General features: G+C 40.4%; 2 protein-coding genes across 3 annotated transcripts in view; both read left to right on the forward strand.

Annotated features, from left to right (window-relative positions):
- Window positions 1-3145: 3145 nt before the first annotated feature.
- RANBP6 (RAN binding protein 6) lies at window positions 3146-7729 on the forward strand. 2 transcript variants are annotated; one of them, XM_044265706.1, is made up of 2 exons: window positions 3170-3281; window positions 4397-7729. In XM_044265706.1, the coding sequence occupies exons 1-2, from the start codon at window positions 3267-3269 to the stop codon at window positions 6461-6463; spliced, it is 2082 nt and encodes a 693-aa protein (XP_044121641.1). In that variant the 5' UTR covers window positions 3170-3266; the 3' UTR covers window positions 6464-7729. The 2 variants fall into 2 exon arrangements, with proteins under 2 accessions (XP_044121640.1, XP_044121641.1); XM_044265705.1 differs by having other exon boundaries at window positions 3146-7729.
- Window positions 7730-10434: 2705 nt separating this feature from the next.
- The window catches only part of KIAA2026 (KIAA2026 ortholog), a 159113-nt gene continuing 155426 nt past the window's right edge, over window positions 10435-14121 (forward strand). Inside the window, exon 1 of the mRNA XM_044265708.1 lies at window positions 10435-11238. Coding sequence (XP_044121643.1) covers window positions 10643-11238 — 596 coding nt within the window. The 5' untranslated portion in view covers window positions 10435-10642. The remainder of the gene's footprint in view (window positions 11239-14121) is intronic.

Raw genomic sequence — 14121 nt, forward strand, 5'->3', positions numbered from 1 at the left:
CCTTCTCTGGGAAGACTTTATCTCCCTCACACCCAGAGTAGATTAGTTGCCTCCACAACCCCCTTTGGTTCCATGGCAGACTTACCATCACCACAGAGATAACTATGGTACATGACATTTATTGTCTCTCATAAGCATCCTCATATACTTAATCTTTATCCCCAGCACGCAGCACCATGCTTGAGTATACCCTCAATGAATGTTTGCTGAGAAAATGAATGGTTGTGTAATCTTAGCCCAGAATTTTCCAAATATTTTTTCAAAGTGGTTGTACCAATTTACTTATACTACTACAAAAATATAACAATTCCCTCTTGATCCATATCCTCACCCACCATTGTTATTGTCAACTTTTTAAATATAAAACATTGTGGTAGGTCTGTGATGGTATCTTATTGAAGTTTTTAGTAAGTCTCTAACATACAAATAGATACAGTGTTAGGAGAAGCCTCCTCCCCTCCCCTGACCCTCATATAATTATCAACACTTCCTGAAATATCAAAAGCAAGGCCCCACTGTTAAACTTATTTAAGAAACAGTAGGAAAACCAGTGATCTGGATCAATATGCAAAACTGTAGTCAATTTCTTGGAATCAGAACCTAAAACCTGATCTAATCAGTGTTTTCAAATTTTTGTATTTATATTAAGTTTTTTTTAAAAGATTTTATTTATTTATTTGACAGAGAGAAATCACAAGTAGACGGAGAGGCAGGCAGAGAAAGAGAGAGAGGGAAGCAGGCTCCCTGCTGAGCAGAGAGCCCGATGCGGGACTCGATCCCAGGACCCTGAGATCACGACCTGAGCTGAAGGCAGCGGCTTAACCCACTGAGTATTTATATTAAAACCCAGTGTATTTGTTAAAATGGGACATTCTCAGGTTGCATTTCCTAGAAATTATGATTCAGTAGTTTAGACCTTGGGACCTAATACCTATATTTAAAATAAGTATCCTAATACCTATATTTAAAATCAGTATTTCAAGTGATGCAGTTCATTCTAAGTCTGCTGAATGAGAAACTGTTTAGAGAGTAATGCTTCTTCCCTAAATGTGTATAGTATTGCATATTACAATGTAATTTATAAGACTTTTGTCTATCATCTGGTTAATCCTAAAGCTGGATTTTCTATCTTTGTGAGCATATGCAGTAACGTTTTTGAAAAATTAAAATTTAAGCCCACTTGGAGAAGTTTAAGACAGACTTTGCAATAAGTGAAGACCTCTGATCACGTTACAAATCCAAGAGTAATTATGGGGAAGCGGTATGGTGAAAGATCATTGGTGTTGCTTTCAGAAGAGGTGGATTTGAGACTCAGCTGTGTCGTCTTAGGCAGATCACTTAATCTCTCTGAGTTTCTCTTACCTAAAATTAGTATTACACCAACCCACCAATTTTGCACACCTGATTAATATTCAAAATGACAGAGTGGCAAAGTGTTAACACAAAAGTAAGATTTAATCACTGTTAGAGGGATGATCATTGTTTTTGACTGACACACCTGTTTGAATTTAAAGAAATAGTATTTAGCTTCAGGGGCATTTGTTTCTTGGAATAATCTCAATATCTTCCTACTAAAAGGAAAACTGTAAAAGCTTTTTACAGTTTAGGCAACATGCAAAGAAAACCTTGAGTGACATGATCAAGGATACAAAATTAATTTACAGATAAGACTAGGATTCAAGTCTTCTTTATTACTATCCCAGGTCACTTTCCACTATGCTTTACTCAGTTGTCTTTTTCATTCTTTATTGTAATTCACAGACAAGGTGATTCCGGCACACCAGAGTTTGAGCACTACTGTTTTTACTCCATTAGATATGGTAGTGGGATGGTAATCAGGGTCTCCACCTCTTATTGCTCTTATTTGATAAACAGATTTTTAGAAAGTTTTTTATTAACATATAATGTATTATTAGCCCCAGGGGTACAGGTCTGTGAATCACCAGGTTTACACACTTCACAGCACTCACCATAGCACACACCTCCCCAATGTCCATAACCCAACCATGCTTGATAAACAGATTTATTGGGGTATTACTTTTTGCATACCATACAATTGACCAGTCTTAATTGTACAATGCAGTGGTTTTTAGTATAATCAGAGTTATGCAACCACAATTAATTTTATAATATTTCATCACTCCAAGAGAAACCCACTATCTGACAGCAGTCATTTTACATTCTCTCCTTCCCACTGCCTCTGGCAACCACTAATCTACTCTCTATATAGATTTGTCTTTTCAAGACCTTAACTATAAATCTGGGCATTTGTAATGATGTGGCTAGAACTAGAGGGTATAATGCTAAGCAAACTAAGTCAGTCAAAGGAATATACCATATGATTTCGCTTGTGTTGTGGAATTTAAGAAACAAAACAGATGAAGTTGGAGGGCAAAAAGAGAAAGAGAGGGAAACCATAAAAAAGACTCTTTAGGATACAGAACAAAAGGAGGGTTAATATAGGCAGGTGGACAGGGGATGACCTAGTTGGGTGATGGGTATTAAGGAGGGCACTTGTGATGAATACTGAGTGCTGTATCTAATGATGAATCACTAAATTCTACTCCTGAAACTAATATTACACTATCTGTTAACTAACTAGAATTTGAATAAACACTTGAAAAAAAATTAATAAAATGAAATTGCTCGAGGAGGAAAAAAAGACCTTTACTACAAACGGAATTATACAATACGTGGTCTTTTGTGACTGGCTTCTTTCACCTGAAGGGTTTTCAAGATGTAATTATTTTTAAAATTATTGGGGTAACGATAGTTTAGAAATAACGGGTAAGAAATCATCCATACATTCAATAACATAAATTTCTTTCTTTCTCCCTTCCTTCTTTTTCTCTCTTCCTTCCTTCCCTCCCTTTCTTTCCTTCTTTCTTTCTTTTCTTTCTCTCTTTCTTTCCTTTCTCCGCAGGTGTTTTTTCTTATTGGAAAACAGATGGAGGGTCCTTCTTCCCCACTCTGACCTACCTACCCCAAACACCTAGTTGCTTACAACTCGGAGCACAGGCAAACCAACCCGCGAGCAGAGGATGAGCGACCCCGCCCATCCCCGCTGGCGCCTTGCTTGCGTCACTGTTTCTGGCCGCAGACCCCCCTCCCTTCTTCCCGGTCGCGATTTCTTTGACATAGCGCGATGGCGGCGGCCGGGGCTGCAGGGTTGCCGGCTACAGTGTCGGGAAAGCAAGAGTTTTACCAGCTTCTGAAGAACCTGATCAATCCAAGCTGTATGGTGCGGAGACAGGCAGAGGAAGTCTATGAAAATATCCCAGGTCTGTGTAAGACTACATTCCTCTTAGATGCTGTCAGAAATAGAAGAGCAGGTTATGAGGTGAGACAAATGGCTGCCGCACTGCTACGACGGCTTTTGTCCTCTGGGTTTGAGGAAGTCTATCCAAATCTGCCTTCTGATGTTCAGAGGGACGTCAAGATTGAACTGATACTGGCTGTTAAGTTAGAAACACATGCTAGCATGAGGAAAAAACTTTGTGATATTTTTGCCGTGCTGGCCAGGAATTTGATAGATGAGGATGGCACTAACCACTGGCCCGAAGGTCTGAAGTTCCTTATTGATTCAATCTACTCTAAAAATGTAGTTCTATGGGAAGTTGCACTTCATGTTTTCTGGCACTTTCCTGGGATTTTTGGGAACCAAGAGCGGCATGATTTGGATATCATCAAACGGTTGTTGGACCAGTGCATTCAAGATCAAGAACATCCTGCAATCAGGACATTGTCTGCTAGAGCTGCAGCTGCATTTGTACTTGCTAATGAGAATAATATTGCTCTTTTCAAAGACTTTGCAGACTTGCTTCCTGGAATCTTACAGGCTGTAAATGACTCGTGCTATCAGGATGATGATTCAGTGCTAGAATCCCTTGTTGAGATTGCAGATACTGTACCTAAATATCTGGGTCCTTATTTAGAAGATACTCTGCAGTTGAGTCTGAAGTTATGTGGAGACTCTAGACTTAGTAATCTGCAACGCCAGCTGGCCCTTGAAATAATAGTGACCTTGTCTGAAACTGCAACCCCAATGTTGAAAAAACATACAAATATAATTGCACAGGCAGTTCCTCATATATTAACAATGATGGTTGATCTACAAGATGATGAGGACTGGGTAAATGCTGATGAAATGGAAGAAGATGACTTTGACAGCAATGCAGTTGCTGCTGAGAGTGCCCTAGACAGACTGGCTTGTGGGCTTGGTGGAAAACTTGTTTTACCAATGACTAAGGAGCACATCATGCAGATGCTTCAGAGCCCTGACTGGAAATACCGACATGCTGGATTAATGGCCTTATCTGCCATTGGAGAAGGATGCCATCAGCAAATGGAATCAATTCTAGATGAAACAGTTAACTCTGTTTTGCTTTTTCTTCAGGATCCTCACCCAAGAGTGAGGGCTGCAGCCTGTACTACACTTGGACAGATGGCTACAGATTTTGCACCTAACTTCCAAAAGAAATTCCATGAAACAGTGATTGCAGCTCTGTTGCGTACCATGGAAAATCAAGGTAATCAGCGTGTGCAATCACATGCGGCTTCCGCACTTATCATTTTTATTGAAGACTGCCCCAAAGCATTGCTTGTTCTATATTTGGATAGTATGGTGAGAAATCTACATTCTATCTTGGTGATTAAACTTCAAGAGTTGATTCGGAATGGAACTAAACTGGCCTTGGAACAGCTTGTGACGACCATTGCCTCAGTTGCAGATACAATAGAAGAAAAATTTGTTCCGTATTATGATATATTTATGCCATCACTAAAGCACATTGTTGAGCTTGCTGTTCAAAAGGAACTTAAGCTTCTGAAAGGAAAAACTATTGAATGCATTAGCCATGTTGGTCTTGCTGTTGGGAAGGAAAAATTTATGCAAGATGCATCAAATGTGATGCAGCTATTATTAAAGACACAATCTGACTTAAGTAATATGGAAGATGATGACCCTCAGACATCTTACATGGTTTCAGCATGGGCTAGAATGTGTAAAATTCTTGGAAATGATTTTCAACAGTACCTTCCACTAGTTATTGAGCCTCTTATTAAGACTGCTTCAGCTAAACCTGATGTTGCTCTCTTAGACACACAAGATGTGGAAAATATGAGTGATGATGATGGATGGCAATTTGTAAATCTTGGAGACCAACAAAGCTTTGGAATTAAAACCTCAGGACTCGAAGCAAAAGCAACTGCTTGCCAGATGTTGGTTTACTATGCTAAGGAGTTAAGGGAAGGATTTGTGGAATATACAGAACAAGTTGTAAAGCTTATGGTTCCTTTATTGAAATTTTATTTCCATGACAATGTTCGAGTGGCAGCAGCAGAGTCTATGCCTTATCTCCTGGAATGTGCAAGAATTCTTGGCCCAGAGTATCTTGCCCAGATATGGCAATTCATATGTGATCCCTTAATTAAGGCTATTGGGACTGAACCTGATACAGATGTACTCTCAGAAATAATGAATTCTTTTGCAAAGTCCATTGAAGTAATGGGAGATGGGTGCCTTAATGATGAACATTTAGAAGAACTAGGGGAAATACTGAAAACAAAACTTGAAGGGCATTTTAAAAACCAAGAATTGAGACAGGTTAAAAGACAGGAAGAAAACTATGACCAACAGGTTGAAATGTCTCTGCAAGATGAGGATGAATGTGATGTTTATATTCTGACCAAAGTATCAGATATTTTGCACTCATTATTTAGTACTTATAAGGAAAAGATTTTACCGTGGTTTGAACAGCTGCTTCCATTAATTGTAAATCTAATTTGTTCGAGTAGGCCATGGCCAGACAGACAGTGGGGATTGTGCATTTTTGATGATATTATAGAGCACTGCAGTCCAACCTCATTTAAATATGTAGAATATTTTAGGTGGCCAATGCTACTAAATATGCGAGACAATAACCCTGAAGTCAGGCAAGCTGCTGCTTATGGCCTGGGTGTTATGGCACAGTTTGGTGGAGATGATTATCGTTCTTTATGTTCAGAAGCTGTTCCACTGCTGGTAAAAGTTATTAAATGTGCAAATTCCAAAACCAAAAAAAATGTCATTGCTACAGAGAACTGTATCTCAGCAGTAGGGAAGATTTTGAGATTTAAGCCTAACTGTGTAAATGTAGATGAAGTTCTTCCACACTGGTTATCATGGCTTCCACTGCATGAGGATAAAGAGGAAGCTATTCAGACTTTGAGTTTTCTCTGTGACTTAATTGAAAGTAATCATCCAGTTGTACTTGGTCCAAATAATTCCAATCTTCCCAAAATAATCAGTATAATTGCAGAAGGAAAAATCAACGAGACTATTAACTATGAAGATCCCTGTGCCAAACGCCTAGCTAATGTTGTGCGTCAGGTACAGACTTCTGAAGAATTATGGTTGGAATGCATATCCCAACTTGATGGTGTGCAGCAGGAAGCTTTACAGGAGTTGCTAAATTTTGTTTGATGCACTTTAATGTCACTTGAATATTTTGACCATGAAAGTAATTCCAAATAATTATTGTGAGCGTATTTCATTTTAATTGAGGGAACTGTTCTCCCTGCTGAACAGTTAATATTCCTTCCCTTTATGTTTTTCCAGGATTAGTCAGTGTTCTAGCCTTATGTTCACCTTGCATGTTTTATCTCTTAAACACAGAACTTGATGATAACTGTGCTTCTGTTGTCTTAGAATGTTTGTCACCTTTTCCCTAGTTGATGTGAAGTATATAAAGTGTTGTTACTTGTCTGAATTATTGATGCTGAGCAAACAATACACTTGTGTCAAGATGTCATGCTGCCTATCACAAGATACTGAGAGCTAACAAAGATGGAACTTCCAGGACAAATATCTTTGGAATTCTAGATGAAAAATAGTGGCAAGCTTAATTCTTCCTTGATAATACTGCCGGTTTCCATGGTAATGGGAGGATGCTGAAATTGGGAGTTTTGAGATATTGCCATGGATGTGAGGAGTTTTCTCTATATAGCCTATGAACTTTTTTATAATGTCCTCCTGGGAACAGGGTGAGGCATATTCATATTCTAGTCCCTAAGGTGTCCAGCTAAGAGTTAAGAGAACCTGAAAATCTTAGCCTGATTGAACTCTATTTTTCAAGTTATTCAGGACTCTTTAAGAAGTATGGTTACTGAATAGGCTGTCCTGGTACATATAACATTGGTAGCTTGTAACACCATTATTCAGTGTTTGACTAACAGTAATCAGTATTTGTGGGAGTCTATTAATATTATGTGTTTGAACAGAATATTGCATTGTGTATGTATGCCATTTCCTCCCTGCAAAGCAGCCCAATAAGAAGAGAAGCCCTGGTTCAAAATGGGTCTTAAGTAGATTTCTATTTTGAAGAAGTTCTTAATAGATTCTAAAGTAGCACTGAAGAGTATTCTATTATGAAAATGAAAGGGAAGCAAAATTAATTTTATCTTTAAATATGAAAAATAAAACAGCTTTGAGACCATTTAGCAGTAGATATGCATTTTAAGAAGACAGTTCTATAAATCTAGAGTTAATTTTATTAATTGGAATGTTGATCTTTAATGTCAAGCTTTTTGTAGGGTAGGAAAAAGTTTTCTAGTAAGCAAATCATTGATCCAAAATTTAAGAACAAGTATATCTGTCATCATTTCCTGGGCTTTTTGTGAGTACTATGTATGTAAAGTATTTAGCAAATATTGAAGACCAAGTAAATACTTAATAAATGGTACCCTATTAGTGCTGTTGTTTGTACCTATACTGTGTTTTCTTATGGTTTAGAATTGCTTTTACATTAGAATTTCCCTGATTCACTCCCTGCCAGTTCAGAAGAACAGGCCATCTAGGCTGTTGTGGACAGAGATAGGAAGTTGAGATTTTAGGTGTGGAATTCCTGTCCATTACCTACAATGATTTATTATTAATAAGGGAAAAAAGGAAAGGACATTAATTATGGTATAGCCACAGTTTTATTTAAGATGAATAAAAATACACATTAAATAAATAGAAAAATCCTACCATAAAATATTAGTAGAAATTTTCTCTGCGTGGTGGGATTAAATGGCAATTTTTCTTGTCACTAATCTATATTTTCTAACTTACCTGCAACCAATGTATTTTTTGTATAATAGTTTTTTTGTTTTTGTTTTTGTTTTTGAGTTTAAGGACCCAATTCTACTTTCATTATAGCTGAGAACACAATCATCTGGCCTTTCCATGATCTATAGCTGATGTTCCTTCAACTCACACCTGTTTATCTTAATATTCCTTCAGAAGTCCTTAGTCAAATTTCTAGCAATTCCTTACACCTTGTGCACTAGGAACTGGATATTCTGCCAGATGACTTGGAATTAGGCACCATGGAGAATTATATAATAGAGAAGATATGATCAATAGAGATATATGATATGATAGAGAAGGTGTATGACAGACCTAGATTTGGATTTTGGCAAACTACTTTCTTAACCTAAGCATCGGTTTCTGCATCTGTAAAATAGACATAATATCTAGGATTGTTGTGAGAATTAAAGGAGATAATATAAAGTGCTTGGTGGCACAGGGTTCAATAAATGCAATCTATATTATTAGAGAATCATGAAATAGGGTTGGTAGCTAAAGATGAAGGGGTATATTTGCTGGGGGATGGTGGGTCCAGATTCTTGGGCTTTGTCAAAGGAAATGAGAGATGTCTAGTCAGACACATTTTTCCTTGCCAGTTGCTGAAATTAGACTGGTTCCTGGCTTTGTTCCTGTGAGGTACATCTAAGGGCTCTAAGGAAAGAGAATGCTGTAAGGGCCCAATAAGTTACAAATGTCTGATGAGAGGAGACCTTGAAAACTGGATAATAGGAACACTCCAGTGTTCCCATTTAACTATTTTACCTAATACTGCTATTTAACTTAATTGTCCCCCAAGCTTTGAAGTTGTGACTTTTATCAGTGCTTTAAAGGTTCACAGTAATCAAGAATTAAATATACCAACCATTTGGTTCGATGGTTTCTACTTTTAAAATGCCTGATTTCTAGGACGGCAGTCGCGTTTCAAGCTAGAACATTATGAGTTAAGTAGAAAGATGTGTGTATCTTTCTTATAGAACATGAGAAAATAATACCTGCTTTATGGAACTATTAGCTCCTTTCTCCCTACTTTAAGCAATACCTAAATTAAAGCGAACGAGTCACTTTTTAGACAATCTCTAAACAGTAATTTTTAAATGTGTAGTGACATTGTAAGGCTTATGACTATTTAATGCTGTACGGCTTAGACTTGAATTATTTGAAGATTGTTTTTAACCCCAGGGATTTTTATTAAGGTTCCATTTCCTTTGTTTATTCTTAGCAGATCTCGAGAACCGAGATGAAAATGCTAATTTTAACACATGAGATCACTTAAAATAGGAATTGATCTAAAGAACTGGGGACCGGAGTTTTAGAAATTTGAGTTCTACGAATTATCTCTTTTTCTTTTGCATGTGAACGTATGTTTCAGTTGGTTGAGTCCTTGAAACTCCTTTCTAAACTTTCCAAGTTCTAGTTTTATATTAAAAATCCGTTGGTCACAAAGAGGAAGTTGGGGGCAAAGAACATAAAATTTGTAACAGGATAGGATCTACATTTTGTGCCTTCTCACTACTCATTTGACATTAAAGAGGGTTATCTAGCACGTTCCTTCAGAATTCTTCGTTTTTAGGGCTAATTAGGATCTCGCAAAATAGAGAACCTCTTGCTATACACGCTTCTAAAAGCTCTTCGACCTTTCTGGCAGCGCCAAGTACAGCTGCGCAGGCGCCTTGCTTCCCTCTCCACTCCGCCCCTTAACAGCGGTCTACAAGCTGATGACATCATTGAGCTGCGCAAACTACCAGGCCTCGGGCCCGAAGTCTGTGCTTTCGCGTAGCTGGGCCGGACGCAAAGTGGGTGGGTGGAGGCTGTCTTACTACGCATGCGCACCGTGGATGGCTACGGTGTCTTTCTATGCCTTTTACCACAGCTAGCCCCAACCCCCTGCGGGTAGCTTGAGTGCCCAACCCCCTTCTCTCCTTGCCCCTCCCCTTCCTTCCCCGCCCCCGGCCCAGCGGGACTTCTAACTGACAGTTGTCGCCCGGCCTTGTCCGCACGCCGCCTCCTCCTGCTCGGGTACCCCGCAGGTAGAGAGGGGCGGGAGTGGGTGTGAGGGAAAGGAGGAGCCCCAGACGCTGCAGCCCAGTGCTGCGGCCCCCTCTGGGGCGACAAGAGAAGAATCCCCACTTCTTTTTCGCCCCTTCCTAGCACCCCAACAGCTGGTCCGGAGGGGGTGGGGCGCCAAGGCCGCGGCAACTAGGCGCGGCCTGGCCGGGGAAGAGCGGGCGGGCGGGGCGCGGAGGGGTGAGGCTAAGGAGGGCCTGGCGCGCGCCGCCGCCGGGGGAGGGGAGAGGAGGGCACCTAGGCTCTCCTCTTCTCTCCCCCCTCCCTCTCGCGCCATGTAACCCCGCCTCGCCGGCTGCGAGCTCGAGACCCCCGTGAGTAGTGAGCAGAGCGGGCGGCTCAGAGTGGAGCCCAATGGGGCTGGTGCTGCGAGGCTCGGCCGAGCCCTGAGGAAGCAGCCCGCGTTTACGCGTCCCCCGGCGCCTCGAGCGGCCGCTCCACACGGCCCGATCTGATCCTGCCGGGGCCATGAGCGTGCCCGAGACGCCGGGGGAGATGGAGCCGGCAGGGGAGGAGGAGTGGCAGCCACCGGCGCCCGAGGAAGAGGACGGCGAGGTGGAGATGGCAGCGGCGGTCCCGGCCTCAGGGCCGGCCCAAGGGAGGAGTTCTTTCTCGCGGGAGGATGAGGACGACCAGGAGGAGGAGGAGGAAGAGGAGATGGTGGTCGGGGGCGGTGGCTGCAAGGAGCAGGAGCTGACCTATGAGTTGCAGCAGGGCTACCGCATTCTGGGCGAGTTCATGCTGGAGAAGCACCGGGGCCTCACCAGCCCCTTCTTGCAGCCCTTGGGGGGCGTTGCCACCGGGGAGGATGAGGTGGCCGAGGGGCCGCGCGGCGGGGGCCGGGGCGGTCGCGCCCTCCCGCAACAGTTCGGGCAGGGCATGTGTCTGCTGAAGATGGAGGAGAAGTTCGCCAGCGGCCAGTATGGGAGCATTACCGAGTTCGTGGCCGACTTCAGGTTAATGCTGGAGACGTGCTACCGCCTGCATGGGGTGGACCACTGGATCTCCAAACAGGGCCAGAAGCTGGAGATGATGCTGGAGCAAAAGTTGGCGCTTCTCTCTCGGTAAGTGAACCCCATTCTGGATGGGACTGATGGAGTGACACAAACAGCCTCTCACGTGTCTGAAGATGGATTGGGCCTGGCGGGGCGGGGGGGGGGGCGTAGCTGATAGGTGCAGAGTTGGTGTTGAGAACCCAGGGAGAACGCGCAGCCTTGATTGGGGGCAAAGGTGTGATGGATGTGGGCACCCAGATGAAAAGCTGAAAGGGAGCCGAGCCCTGAGCGGTGAAGAACAGGTAAAGTTTGTAGGTATAAAATAAAATGATGCCGATGGGAAGAATTACGGGGATAGGGTAGAGGAAGAGTTTTAGGGTGATAAAATTTGGACCACAACTTTTAGACAGTTTTAACATGACATTAAAAAACGTTTTTGGGACGCCTGGGTGGCTCAGTTGGTTGGACGACTGCCTTCGGCTCGGGTCATGATCTCGGAGTTCCGGGATCGAGTCCCGCATGGGCTCCCAGCTCCACGGGGAGTCTGCTTCTCTCTCTGCCCTTCTCACTCATGCTCTCTCTCCCTGTCTCTCTCTCAAATAAATAAATAAAAATCTTTAAAAAAAAAAAAACAAAACGTTTTTAGGGGGCGCCTGGGTGGCTCAGTGGGTTAAGCCGCTGCCTTCGGCTCGGGTCATGATCTCGGAGTCCTGGGATCGAGTCCCGCATCGGGCTCTCTGCTCAGCAGGGAGCCTGCTTCCCTCTCTCTCTCTCTCTCTCTCTCTGCCTGCCTCTCTGCCTGCTTGTGATTTCTCTCTGTCAAATAAATAAATAAAATCTTAAAAAAAGTTTTTAGGATGAAATATCGTTAGAAAAATGTGTTTGGCTCATGTAAAAAGATGGTCGTTTCAAACCAAGAAATTTATCGTTTCATTACATGTCGGCCATCATAAATTTATGGAGTGTTTTTTTTTTTAAATTTTTATTAACATATAATGTATTATTTGCTCCAGGGGTACAGGTCTGTGAATCGTCAGGCTTACACATTTCCCAGCACTCACCAGTATCACATACCCTCCCCAATGTACATAACCCAGCCACCCTATCCATAGCCCCCTATGGAGTGTTTTTAAATGATCGATAATTACTGTGGCGTGTTTCTGATCTTTTCTCTCAGCTTTATATGAACAGACTGAATTTTTGCGGTAATAGTGGATGCATCAAAACAAAAATTTTGAAATTTTAAAATGTTTAGACATCTGTGTTTATTCTACTAGAAATCATAGTCCATTCAGGTGGCACTGTGCTCTTGGTATACTATACCCATATATTCAGAGTCAGTTGTTTTCCTTTAGTGAGAGAAAGTAATGTAACACAAGAGGTATTAAAATAAATGTATTTGTAATCATTTATTTGATGTGAGCCAAATTAATTTCTCAAGTGAATAGAAATTTAGGAATAGAAAAATAATGGAATGTTGGAAATGGTAGTTCAAGTGGAATACTACTTTGATTTTCTAAGAGCTGACTGAACTTGCACAAGTCACTTTACCTTTTTGGCTTTAGTTTCTTCATCTGTAATATGGGGATAATAAGAGTACCTCATGGTGTTACCCTAGGATTAAATGAGTTAATAAATGTAAAGTTAGCAGTGTCGGTTCCACAGTTAGTCTGATATAAATTACAGCCATTATAGTATTAGTAATAGAAGTTGAATAGAATGAATATTTTCCTCATATCTGAAACTGGGCATTATATTAGTGCTTTTATGACTAGCTCCTGAGAAGTTGTAGGTTTTTGCTTCTTGATTTTATAATGGTAATTTAAAAATAATCTAATGTGTCCACTGGCTTCCCATATGTTTTCAAGACTATCAGTGACTTCTTTCACTGAAAACGATAGTTAACATAGTGCTTAACTCATGGGGGGGCTCTATTTAAGGAATCCCTTCTTGAGACCTCTTCATAATGTAGAATTATTTCATAATAATTATTCACAGGTTTACTTTTAATACTTTAGTTATATCTTACTTGTGTAGTGTGTTTATTACTCTTGTCGCCACAGAGTCATTACAGAGTCATTATAGTTATGACTCATAAAAAACAATCCATTCACATGTCATTATTTTTAAGTGATAAAATATACTCCAAATTGGTATCACAAGAGTTTAGATCTGGAAGGCACCATAGAATTTATTTAGTCCAAGCATTCAGTTTTATAGATGTGGAAACAGGGATTTAGAATGAGATGAGAGAATGGTTGCATGGAAGTGCTAAGGAGTATAGTGTATTGGTTTGAATGAATTATAGGTGTTTTCAGAAGTATTGTGTGTATAAGAAAAACTTCTTGAGTTCTACAAAAGAGCAGGAAGATTACTTCTGTTCTTCATAAAGTTAATTTCTCAGTGTTTAGAATGATAACCTGGTGGCTAATGCTCAGAATACTGTATTCCCATATCATGTAATAGCATCCATACTTAGAAAACATCCTGTTGTTTATAAACATAATAATGTATTTCTGATATTCTTAGTTCAAGAAAGATAAAATTCTTGCATTTTAGTAGCAAAAAATAATATAAAAAATAATATAAAACAGATAAAGTTTTGAGTCCCTTGCTTTTATTTTATTTGATGTATGTAAACATTTTATAAATAATAGGTTTGCAGACCACATTTGTAGATACTAGGAATTCATTTCTTTTTCTGTAATAACCTAAAATCTGGGTTATCACTAAATAAATACTTTGGGCATAACTTTGAGAAAAGCATTGGTTATAACTGTTTGGTATACAATTAAGATACATAGAGATACATGTTCCAGAACAACATTCCATAGACTGTCTACATGAGTATGATTTTCCACAGTTGACTCAAATACCTTATTTGTAAATACCTGGTACATGGTGTTTTAGTAATAAAAAAATTACCTAGATATAATTTAAGTTTTATATATT

This window comes from Neovison vison, chromosome 9, assembly GCF_020171115.1.
Source record: "Neovison vison isolate M4711 chromosome 9, ASM_NN_V1, whole genome shotgun sequence".
Lineage (NCBI taxonomy): Eukaryota > Metazoa > Chordata > Mammalia > Carnivora > Mustelidae > Neogale > Neogale vison.

Coding starts and splice junctions, on each gene's coding strand:
- RANBP6 (XM_044265705.1), top strand. CDS start 3,146: ATGGCGGCGGCCGGGGCTGCAGGGTTGCCGGCTACAGTGTCGGGAAAG.